Source organism: Vipera ursinii, assembly GCF_947247035.1.
Source record: "Vipera ursinii genome assembly, chromosome: 2".
Lineage (NCBI taxonomy): Eukaryota > Metazoa > Chordata > Lepidosauria > Squamata > Viperidae > Vipera > Vipera ursinii.
The window spans coordinates 5,782,361-5,794,987 of NC_139513.1; the positions used below are offsets into that span (position 1 = coordinate 5,782,361).

At 45.4% G+C, this 12,627-nt stretch overlaps 1 protein-coding gene across 1 annotated transcript in view; it reads right to left on the reverse strand.

The window, feature by feature from the left end:
• The window catches only part of LOC310633261 (uncharacterized protein), a 33,663-nt gene extending 32,177 nt beyond the window's left edge, over positions 1-1,486 (reverse strand). The window contains exon 1 of the mRNA XM_083350959.1: positions 1,047-1,486. Coding sequence (XP_083207085.1) covers positions 1,047-1,305 — 259 coding nt within the window. The 5' untranslated portion in view covers positions 1,306-1,486. The remainder of the gene's footprint in view (positions 1-1,046) is intronic.
• Positions 1,487-12,627: the final 11,141 nt, after the last annotated feature.

Consider the following 12,627-nt stretch of genomic DNA (forward strand, 5'->3'; position numbering starts at 1 on the left):
GGGATCAGGGGCAGAACAGGCAAATCTCTGGGGTGTCTGTCTATGGGGGGAGGGGGAAGGAAAGGGCAGAAGAAGGGGGGCTGCACCTCCTTGGGATGAAAGGAGGGAAAATGGCGGATGTTTGTGGAGAAGGTTTCTCTCAGCCCAAAGCAGCCTCTGGTGACACAGATATTTCCTTGCAATCTCTCCCCTAAATCAGCTCCCTTGAAGGTGAATCTTGTGCCCCAAAGATGGCAGAAGGGGGGGCTGCTGAACAAGGCCTCCCCCCTCCAGGGCAGCCCCACCAAGAGGGCAGCGCAGGAGTCCAGCCTGAGGGACCAAGGATGGGAAGCCATGATGGCTCTGAGCGACTCAGGAAGGCCCCCAAATGGGGGTTTCTTTCTTTTCTCTCCTTTTTCCCCTCAAGATTGGGAGGATCCTGTGCCCCCCCAAGAGGCCCCCGCCCCATTTGTCCTCCTTGCCTCTCCTTCCGCCTGGAGGATGAGAAGAAGTTCCTGCCATTTTGGGCCCCTCTCATCCCTCCAGATAGAAGTGAAAGAGAGGGATCTAGAGAGCCCAGGTGGATCTGCAGTTGATCCCTCATTTCTCTGGAGTGAAAACAGAGAGAAGAACAGGGACCTGCTTCACCCAGGATCTCCTTAGGATCCACCTGCTTTTTTCCGGGAGAGGAGAGACCTGGGATCCCCTCCCTCCCCCACAGCAGGGGGTCCACCAAGGCCAGGACACCCCAACTTTCATGGGGGGAGGGGAGATTTCGGCCTTTCTTTATCTCAGTTTATATCCATCTCCACATCCTATCAATATCCAGAGAGATGGAGGGATAAATTTAAAAGAATGTTTTTATTAATTGTAACTGGCAGAAAACATCAGCTATGGAGGCAACGACAAGCTTATGTTGATTTTTTAAAAAAGAATAAAGATATTAAAAACTTTTTTTAAATGTGGGGAAGCAGCCTTTCCCTTTGAAGGGACCCCCCCTTTCTCCCCCCTCTGGTTCCTGGGGAGGGGATTATGGGGCAGAAGGAGCCACCCGACCCATCACTCACCTTCGCTCTGATTGTAGCGAAGCCTCAGAATCTCCAGACCTTCTCTGAATCCCTCCTCATTGCCACGGGCTCTCTGGGTGTTCCAATCCCAGTATTGGGGGTCCTCCTTCCCCACCTTCTCCATCCAGGAGACTCGAGGCTCCCTCCTCCGGCTGTGGCTGTCATAGTAAACAAAGGCCTGACCGTCCACGTACCCCACAGAGACAAACTGGGGCAGCCCCTGACTGGGCTCCGAGATGGAGGTGGAGAAATACTTCATGGAGTGCGAAGAGGCGCCTGGAAGGGACCCAGAGGGACAGAGTTAGGGGGCTCCAGTCAAGGACCCTCATCCTATGGAGGCTTCAATCTGAGGTTCTGGGGGGAAAGAAGGAAGAAGAAGAAGGAGGAGGAGGAAGAGGAGGAGGAGGAAGCTGGGGAGAGGATGGAAGGGGAGGAAGAAGAAGAAGAAGAAGGAGAAGGAGAAGAAGAAGAAGAAGAAGAAGAAGAAGAAGAAGAAGAAGAAGAAGAAGAAGAAGAAGAAGAAGAAGAAGAAGAAGAAGAAGAAGAAAAGAGCTGGGGAGGAGAAAGGGGGAGAAAAAGGGGGAGGGGATGGAAGGGGAGGCAGGAGGGGGAAGGAGGGAGCGACTGAGAGGGAAACAAGCAGCTTTTGGGGGGGCCTGAAGGGTTGGAGGGCAGGGAAGGTGGGGTGAGAGAGGAGGGGAAGGCCGGTTCCCCCAAACTTTACCTGCCCCATGGATTGTTAATAGCTGAGGGGTCCTTTTATAAGACGGGGGAGGGAAACAGGGAAGGGGCAATCCAGGTGAGACCAGAAGCTGGGATCCAAAGGGGGAACTCACATATGGGGAGGCAAAGGGGGGAGGGAAGGGAGCAGCAATGAAGCAACATAGCCCTCCCAATCTTCCTCCTGTTCCCCCTCCTGGCTGGAAAATTCCCCCTCCCCTCCCAAAGTTCAGCCATCTGAGCAGGATTTGGTTTTGAACCCGGGACTAAGAGGGGGGGGCTCACCCTCATTCCACAGAAAATCCCACTGTGATTATCCAAACATTTCTTCCTCTCAGCAACCCAGTTAGGGCACAGAAACCATCATTCACAGACCATTTCAATGCACCAGATTTACTCTGAATCTCCCCCTTCACCTTCCAGAGAAGCTGCTCTGAAACGTCTCCTCCTCTGCTTCTGATCCTGCACTTTCTCAGCAGAAAGAAAGGCAGAAATGCTCCCCCCAGCCAGCTTGGGAGGGGGGGTGTGTGTTTGAACGTGGCTACCCAACTCTTCACATGATCAGTGACTCTCAACATAAAGGCCTAAATTAGAGTTTCTCAGACTCAGCCACTTGGACTTCAACTCCCAGAATTCCCCTCACCCGGAAGAAAGCCCTGGGGCCTCTCCACCCTGGCCCCACCCCTTGCCCCCACTGAGGCTGCTTGGGAGTTCCTGCTGCCAACTGTCATGTTTGGGGGGGGGCTCTGCTGGGATCCTCTCCCCCAAAATCAGCCTTTGTGGGGAGGGTCCTGTCACCTTTAAAACCCCTCTGGGGAATTCAAGATAAACATACAACATTATTTCAGTTTCTATCATGCAAACTCCCAAACCAGCAGCATCAAAGTTTCCTCAGCCCTTCCTTGCAGGAGAGACTATGTTAAGGAATTTGTTGTGCAGAGGTCTCCTTGTGCTACCAAAGAGTTGCACAGACAAGGAAGGGTACTGAGAGCAGCAAGAGTCACACAGAAAGAGTACACTGAGTTGTAAAAGCAAAAAGTATTTTACTTTGAGGGTGGTGTAAAAACAAAAATGCACAGTCAAAAATAAACAGTCCAAGTCATAAACAATAGCAACAGTCCAAGGAGTAATCCAAACTACAAAGTCTTCTTACCGGTCCAGAGGTCAATACACAGTTCAGGATTACAACAGTAGTAAACCAACAGCAGAGCAAAAACAGTAATAGTAGAGATCAGTGAATTCAGAGAGAGAGAGAAGCTACGTTCCTAGCTTCCTTTTATGGCCATGAGAACACTTACACACCCATTGGCCAATTAACTTCTTAAAGACATAGCAACATCATGGTTAATATATTTTCAACCCAACATTGTAGGCTAACACCATATGCCTAACATTCTCCCCTTTGGGTAGAATAATATATAACTTACAATCTTATGCACATTCTTTCACAATTAGCATTGTGTTTCACAGCACTTTGTACCTTCGTAAAATGGTCTGCAATATTTACATCAGATGAACAATACTCTAGCTGTATTAATTTATCTTTGATACATTGTCTGACATTTAAATAACGAAGATCAGTATGTTTAGATCTTGTTCTTACTGCAGCATTGTTAGCCATCTTTATTGCAGCTTGATTGTCCTCATACACAATAAAGGGATCATTTACATTTAAACCCATATCTAACAATAATTGTTTGTACACTAGCAGTTCTGTACATAACACTGATAGACATGAAAATTCAGCCTCCATTGTAGATAAGCTTATGTGTTTTTGTCTAATGGACTTCCATCCAATCAAAGAATCTCCCAACATAACAGCCAACCCTGAAGTAGATTTACGAGTGTATCAGAGGCAAAACTCGCATCTGCATATGCAGTAAGGATTAACTCACGATTTGGCTCTAAATATAACGAGTAGTGAATAGTTTGCTTCAAATACCTTAATACTCGTTTAGCTGATTGCCAGTGTCTAACAGTTGGATTATTGTTGTACCTAGCTAATTGGTTTACACAGTAAGAAATATCAGGTCTAGTCCAATTACTAAGATACATAAGACTTCCTATCAAAGATTGGTACATAGCCTTATCAAATACAGGACTCTCAACATTAGTGTCCTTAAAATCCATAGCCATCGGAGTTTTTGCTGGTTTACACATTTCCATATTGTATCTCTTTAATAACTGAGATATTTTACTGGCTTGCGAAACCTTAAAACCCCTATTCGTTTTCACAATATCTAACCCCAAATAGTGGCTTATTTTCCCAAGATTTCTAATTGTGAATTTATTTTGCAATCTTGAAATGATAGTTTGTGCTTCTAACTCAGTTTTTGTTATTATTGCAATATCATCTGTGAATAATAAGAGAAAATGCTCTGTTGTGATCTCTTCTAAACAAACAAGGATCAGCATTACTGGCTACAAAACCTAATGCACTTAACTCATTAACTATACATTTATTCCACTCATAGCCTGATTGTTTCAATCCATAGAGGCTTTTCTTTAATTCCCAACAATCATGGTCTCTATCACTGGTCAATCCTGGTGGTAGTCTTAAATAAATAGTATGTTGCAATGGAGCATGTAAATATGCAGTTTCAACATCTACATGGTTAACCATATATTGATTTTTAGCCGCCCATACTAAAGCTGCTCTTAAAGTAGTTGCCCTCAGACTGGGTGCAAACACCTCATCATAATCCTTAGTAGTTTGGGCAAAACCTTGTACAACCAAACGTGCCTTATGGGTTACGGTCCCATCTACACCCTTCTTTATTTTATATATCCATTTGCAACCTATAGCTTGCTCACCAGGTGGCAGTTTTGCTTTCTCATAGACCTTAAGATCCTGCAAAGACTTCAACTCCCTGTTCATTGCAGTTTTCCATGATGCCTGTTCCTTTTCAGGATACATCCTGATCTCATCATAGTTAGAAGGCTCTACACTAACTTGACATATTACACTTGCTTCATAGCAATCAGGTGGACATCTGATGTGCGTTGAACGCCAAGGAATTACAGGGCTTTGAATTTCTGACTCCTTTCTTTCCTCTGATTCCTCTTTTATCTCCTCTATCTCTTCTTCATCTTTTATATTTACATATGTATTATCATTACTAGTTACGTTATCAGAGGAGTCCTCAAACACTAGAGGATCAGTATTAACAGTTTCTTGCTCTAACCTATCCCAACCGACATGCTCAAGGAATTTGGCACTAGAACTGGTATATACATTAGTCGTGCCTCGTTCCCAGAAACGATAAGATCTGTGATTAGCTTCGTAACCTACGAAGTATAATTGCCTAGCCCTATGTTGGCCTTTACTCCTGAGTTGTGCAGGAATGTGGACCCAAGCTGGGGTGCCAAACGTGTGCAGATAATCAAGGTTTGGTTTTTTACCATGCCATATTGTGTATGGTATTTTACCAGTAGAAGTATTAACAACTATATTCAGAACATGGTTTGCACATTTTGCTGCCTCCCCCCACAGTCTATCTGTTAAGTCAGAATCTTTTAACATGGTTCTCATCATGGCTTGTAACATTTGCCCACGTCTCTCAACAAATGCATTATGTTGAGGCCTATAGGGGGCTGAACGTTTATGCTCAATGCCAGCTGATTCAAGCATATCAACAAAACGCTTGTTTGTAAATTCAGTACCATTATCAGTAATTATGCACTGAACCTTTCTCTTTGTTTTTCTCTCCACGAATTTGAGCCAGTTTGCAAATTGTTGGAAAGTGTCTGCCTTTGACTTAAGCAGATAACAAAATCCATAACGAGAGTAGTGGTCCAATATACTTAAAATATAACATGACCCTCCTAAACTTGGTTTCATTGGTCCAATTAAGTCAGCAAACACAACTTCCAAAGGTACAGTTGTTTTAAAGCCATTTAACCTGTTTGCAGGAGTTGCCTTACTCTTTTCCTGATTACAGGCATTGCAATTCAAATACTTACTACATGGCTTCAGTTTAATTCCTTCTACTAACTCAACTGTTTTGCGTAGTGAGTTAAAGTTTACATGCCCTAACCGCCTATGCAATAAATGTATACATTCATCATGTGGCTTCTTGTTCTCACATATTGAGTTGGCTGTACTAACCTGGTTACTTGTGAGAACAAATAAACCATTTTTCAAATTAGCAGTTACACAGGTTCCATTCCTCTCAATAGTGCATTGCTCCCCTCTGAATGTTACCACAAACCCAACTTTAACCAATTCCCTTACAGATAAAAGGTTGAATCTTAGTTTAGGTATATATAACATAGGTAACTGTTCATCAATACATGGACAATAGGAATTACCTTCACCAGAGGCCTTCATCCTCCAACCGTTTGCCAGTGAAACATATTGGTTGCTGTTTTTCATATTAATAAACCTCTTTTTCTCTTTAGTAATGCATTGTGAAGCCCCACTATCAACAACCCACAATTCATTGTTTCTGGATGTTGGTTCACCAGAAATAGCCAAACCAATGCTCTTCTTAGCCTTTCCACTGCTATTTACATTCTGTTTTTTACCCTTCCTACAGAATTTGGCTATATGCCCTTTAGCACCACAAGAATAACATTTCTTGACGTTGTAAGCAGTGGTAAATGGCTGCTCCTCTTGTGGCTGTGTCTCTCTCAGCTGGTCTCGGTCACGCCTCCTTCTGGACTCTTCCAGCAGTCTCCCAGTAATTTTAGTCAATGTCAGTTCCTCTCTGGCCAGGACTTCCAAAGAAGAAACATACTCATCATAACTCTCATCCAAAGATGACAGAATAATGTAGACCTGATGCAACTCTGAAAAAATCAGCTCCTTTTCATGAAGCTCTTGAAAAATTGCCTTCATGTAATTTAAATGGGTCAGCATATCTCCATTCCTCTGCAGACGAGCCCTAAACAGCTTACGTGTAAGGTGTATATGTGCACCCACACTGTCTCGAACATAAAGCCTTCCCAAAATGCCCCAACACCTAGCAGCAGACTCCTCACCACGAATATGGACAAGCTGCTGGTCATTCAGGGTTAGTCCAATAATGCAAAGAGCTTTCTCATTGTTTCGTTTAAAGTCGTCTATCTTCTTTGCATCCTCTTCGTCATCTGGATCCCAAACAGTAGTATTTGGTGGGTTATTTACAACAGTCCATAGTCCTTCCTTGCGCAAAAGCAAGCAGCATTTCATGGACTAGGAAACATAGTTTGTCCCATCCAACCGGGTTATCCAGGAGATGCCTGACAACAGTTCTTGTGCCATTTTACACCAAAATAGCTAACACAAACTCAGCTAGGAATACTGTGTGTACTAACCCTCAGTACAGGTCTGGGCCCATAACCAGTGTTAAGGAATTTGTTGTGCAGAGGTCTCCTTGTGCTACCAAAGAGTTGCACAGACAAGGAAGGGTACTGAGAGCAGCAAGAGTCACACAGAAAGAGTACACTGAGTTGTAAAAGCAAAAAGTATTTTACTTTGAGGGTGGTGTAAAAACAAAAATGCACAGTCAAAAATAAACAGTCCAAGTCATAAACAATAGCAACAGTCCAAGGAGTAATCCAAACTACAAAGTCTTCTTACCGGTCCAGAGGTCAATACACAGTTCAGGATTACAACAGTAGTAAACCAACAGCAGAGCAAAAACAGTAATAGTAGAGATCAGTGAATTCAGAGAGAGAGAGAAGCTACGTTCCTAGCTTCCTTTTATGGCCATGAGAACACTTACACACCCATTGGCCAATTAACTTCTTAAAGACATAGCAACATCATGGTTAATATATTTTCAACCCAACATTGTAGGCTAACACCATATGCCTAACAGACTAAATTCACAAGACTATTCCAAAGTTTACTATCAATGACAAAAAAAAATCATTAAATCACTGTTTAGTTTTCATTGTCAAAATACAAAGACGAAAGAGACTCTGGGGCTGCGCAAGCACAGAAAAACAACAGCTTGTAAATGTGTTAAAAAATTAAAAGAAAAGTAAAATGAATAAAATGCTGCTGGGAAATCAATTAAGCTGAAAAATCCCCAAGGCCCCTTCTTGGTCTCCATTCTGAAATCTCTTCAGGTCAGAAATTCTTCCGGGGCACCAAAGAGTTTAAAGATCATTTTCGGGATCCTTCACGGGACTTATATGGGCAGAAACCGGATCTGCATGGAAAAGGACAGGACCTCCAAAGCCCCCCAGAGAAATAAATGCAGGCAGTCCTTGACTTACGACCATAATTGAGCCCACATTTTTTGTTGCTAAGTGAGACATTTGTTAAGTGAGCTTTGCTCCATTTTACGATTTTTTTTGCCACAGTTGTTAAATGGATCGTTGCAGTTGTTAAATTAATAACCCCGTTGTTAAGTGAATCTGGCTTCTCCATTGACTTTGCTTGTCAGAAGGTCGCAAAACGGGATCACTGCAACCGTCATAAATACGAACCAGTTGCCAAGCATACAAATCCTGGTCACGTGACCATGAAGATGCTACCTCCAGTATGGTCTCCCAGTCTCCCAAGGCAAAGGCCTCGGCCTCCTCCTTCCTGCTCCTCCCCACAATCCCAGCGGCTTCTCAGAGCTTTTGGGGAGAGGGATCCCCAGATCCACTTCCTACTCTGGGGAGATTTTAAACGGATCAGAGCTTTTCTCCGACAGAAGGAGGGGGGATGGGACCCTCCGTGATCCAGAACCCACTTCTTCCCCTCCTGGGGCTGAGCAGTGAGGGAGTCTGAATCTGCCTGAGAGGAGAAACGTGTGAATGTAACGCAGGTTGGGCGTCCTCACAATCACGAATCCTCCTCAGGTCAGGAAGGGCTGGTCAGTTTGGGCCTGTCTGTGTCCAAGCAAGCCCTTCAGTTCAGGCTCTCCATCCATCCAGGGGAGCTTCTCTCCTTCCGCCTCCAGCCCAGACTATCTGATCCTTCAGATCCGGAGTTTTGGAAATGCCTTTGGAAAAGCTGCTGCCTTGAGAGTTTCTCTGAGCAATCAACCAGGAACAAACCAAGGCCCCCAAGTTGCTAAGGAATAATATAATATTAAAATTTTAAATATTTTGTAATTCTGCCAATTGGGGGCTTCTGAAATGGAAGAAGGGAGATCCGAGGAGGCAAATACCCACCTGTCCCAGGAAAAAAAGCTCTGGGGAGAGGGGTTGGGACAGGGGTGGTGGTGGCGATCCAGGAGAAAGTGAAAATGAAGAAAGAGGGATCTTGAGGAAGCTTATTCAAGGATCGTTTCTCCCCACACTCTTTTTTCTCCTGCTGTGTTCACACGGCATCCTTTATTCTTGAATGTCCCATTGCACCAGCCGCCGTCTCTGCCAACGTAGGGAAAAGAACCGAGAAACGAGCCGGTTCTTCCCAGCCCCAGAAGAAGCCAGAAAAGGCCGCCCATCACCTCTGAAGGCAGCAGAGGCGACCCAGGTGGGAGGTAATAATAATAATAATAATAACAACAACAATGATAATAATAATAATAACAATAACAACAACAATAATAATAATAATAAGTAGTAGTAGTAGTAGTAGTAGTAGTATATTATATTATATTTATTAAACTTATATACCGCCCTTCTCCTGTAGGACCCAGGGCGGTTCACAAGGCAATTAAAACAACATTACAATACAAAAATTAATAGCAATTAAAATAGATTAAATTTTCCTTGATTAAAATCTAAAATCTAGTAGTAGTAGTAGTAGTAGTAGTAGTTGGAAGGGACCTTGGAGGTCATCTGTTTGTGAACTGACCTGATCACGTGCAAACGCCGGTTCCTGACAACCTCGGCTTTGGAGGAAGGAAAGGATTGAGCTTAGGCGGCGCCCAGGTAGACTTGACTGACATCTGGAAGCTCCCCTCCTTGTCCCGCTCCCAGAGGGGCTCTCGTAGTGTATGTGGTGGGGGGGGAGACCGGCAGCAGGGCCCCCCACCACTTGGGGGGTCTGATCTCAAAGTGGCCAGAGGGGGGAGGGGGAGCGGACTAGAAAGAGGACCGAATCTGGGAATTCCCTTTCCGGGAATAAACTTTTTTGGGGGGGAGGAGAGAGAAAGTTTCCACCTGGCAGAAAAAGGGGGCGAAACCGCCGACGCCCCCGAAAGGGACTCACCGAAGCAGCTCTCGCGCAGGACCACCTTCGCCAACACCAGGAGCAAGAGGGGCGCAGGGCGCAGAGCCATCCTGGCCGCGATCCCCAATTTATTCTCCTTTTTCCGGAAGTCGCAGGCAGAAAAAGAAGCGCTCCGAGTGATCAACAACCCAACAATCCAGAGCAAAAGGGGGTAATTGGCCAGGCTCAACCAGTAGAAAAAAAAGGATGCCTATGTCGTCATTGTTGCCGGGCAGACGTCCAGGCGCAACCGACGAGAGAGGGCGGGGAAAGGAAAGCGAAAGTTCCACCAAGAAATCCCCTTCCAGGGATTCCGCCTCTTGGGGGGAGGGGCAGAAATGGGGGGGGGGGGCTGGAAAAAGAGGGAGGGTTATCTGGGCCTGGGGGGAGGCGAGGGGGTGGGGAGACCCCGCAGAGCCCCTCCAAACCGGGGATCAGGTGAAGCTTCCCAAAAAGCCAGTGCAATCCTGGGCTGCATCAACCGAGGGACGACATCAAGATCAGGAGACGTCATAATGCCAGTTTATCCTGCGCAAGTGAGGCCACCCTTGGAATGCCGGGTGCAGTTCTGGTCACCAGGATACAAAAAAGAGGCTGAGACCACAGAAAGAGAGCAGAGAAGAGCTTGAAAGATGATGAAGGATCTGGAAACTTACAATGAAGAGACTGAGGAAGCTATCTATGTCCAGCCTATGGAAGTGAAGGATGGATGGATGGATGGATGGATGGATGGATGGATAGATAGATAGATAGATAGATAGATAGATAGATAGATAGATAGAGAAGGATGGATGGATAGATATAGACAGATTAGATAGATGGATGGATAGAGAGATAAAGGTAAAGGTTCCCCCGCACATACGTGCTAGTCGTTTCCAACTCTAGGGGCCAGTGCTCATCTCCGTTTCAAAGCCAAAGAGCCAGCAGACTAGACACCAAAGGAGCACGAAACGTTGTTACCTTCCCACCGTAGTGATCCCTATTTTCCTACTTGCAATTTTTACCTGCTTTCGAACTGCTAGGTTGGCAGAAGCTGGGACAAGTAACAGGCGCTCACTCTGTTATGTGGCACTTGGGATTCGACCCGCCAAACTGCCGACCTTCTGATCGACAAACTCAGCATCCTAACCCACTGAGCCACCGCATCCATTTTATAGATAAAGGTAAAGGTAAAGGTTCCCCCACACATGCGTGCTAGTCGTTTCCAACTCTAGGGGCCAGTGCTCATCTCTGTTTCAAAGCCGAAGAGCCAGCGCTTGTCCGAGGACATCTCCGTGGTCATGTGGCCAGCATGAGTAGATGCCAAAGGCGCACTGAATTTATTTATTTATAGATAGATTATTTATTTATTTATAGATAGATAGATAGATAGATAGATAGATAGATACAGTAGATAGATAGATAGATAGATAGATAGATAGATAGATAGATAGATAGACAGACAGAGACAGACAGACAGACAGACAGACAGACAGATAGATAGATAGATAGATAGATAGATAGATAACCTTTATTGTTATTCTGTTACTGTGGGCACAACAGCACACACAAAAATGAAATTTAGTTTCCCACTCTCAAAGTGAACACATACATAACTCACAAGTACCATGGGGCAAAACTCACTGAACAAATTTCTCACCTAGCAACATAAATATTGGGCTCAGTTGTGGTCGTAAGTTGAGGACTTTCTGTGATATGGGAGAATTTTTTTCCCATCAATCCAGGGTCTCCCCAATCTTGGGCCAGGGCATCCTACTGGGCCCCTGAGGAGCCCAGAGAGGACCTGTCAGAGGCAGGAGAAGCTGCCCTCCTGCAAGGGGACCCGGAGGGCTCCGGCCGGTCACTGAGCTCCCGTCTCCCGAAGGGCCCCTGGATGAGGCCCAGAGACCAGCCACTTGGCCCTTAGCCTGAGGCAAAAGTGGATCTGAGGGAAAAGCCGCCTCTGTTGCTGCCCCCACCAAGCCCAGACCAAACGGCCATTTTGGGGAAGATCAGCTGGAGATGCTGGAGAAAAATCTGGGCCCAGGAGAAAAATGGCTGCCTCTTCCCAAAATGAGCACACAGGAGCCCCCCCTCCCCCCAGTTCTTGCCTCTTCCAGGTTTTGCCTTGGTTCCTCCCCTTCCTGCCACTAAAAGCGAAATTGGGGTTTCTGGTGAACAAGGAGAGTAAATTCCTTGCTAATTCCAACTTCCAATCACAGGCAGCAACTGAGGTGAGAAGAAAACAAGACCCTTTATTTTCAGCAAACAATTTGGGTATTCTCACAGTATGCGTGCAGTGGTGAGGGGGAAAGGAGCCTGGCTGTGCAATTGATCCCATGTTCTGTTTTTCTAAAACACAGGTAAAGGTAAAGGTTCCCCCGCAGATGCGTACTAGTTGTTTTCGACTCTAGGGGCCGGTGCTCATCTCCGTTTCAAAGCCGAAGAGGCAGCGCTTGTCCGAGGACGTCTCCGTGGTCATGTGGTCGGCATGACTAGACGCCAAAGGCGCACGGAACGCTGTTATCTTCCCACCGGAGTGGTCCCTATTTTTCTACTTGCATTTTTACGTGCTTTCGAACTGCTAGGTTGGCAGAAGCTGGGACGAGTAACAGGCACTCACTCTGTTACATTCTAAAACATGGAAACCCATAAATGGCAATCTGGAAAAATGCCGTGTTTGAATGCTGCGCTCGGTACACTGATTAATTGTCGAGCTTCGGATGATCAAATATGTGCATTTTTTTTAACTGTGCAATTTTTTTTAATTTTTTTTTTAAATTAAAGTTATTAATTACTTTA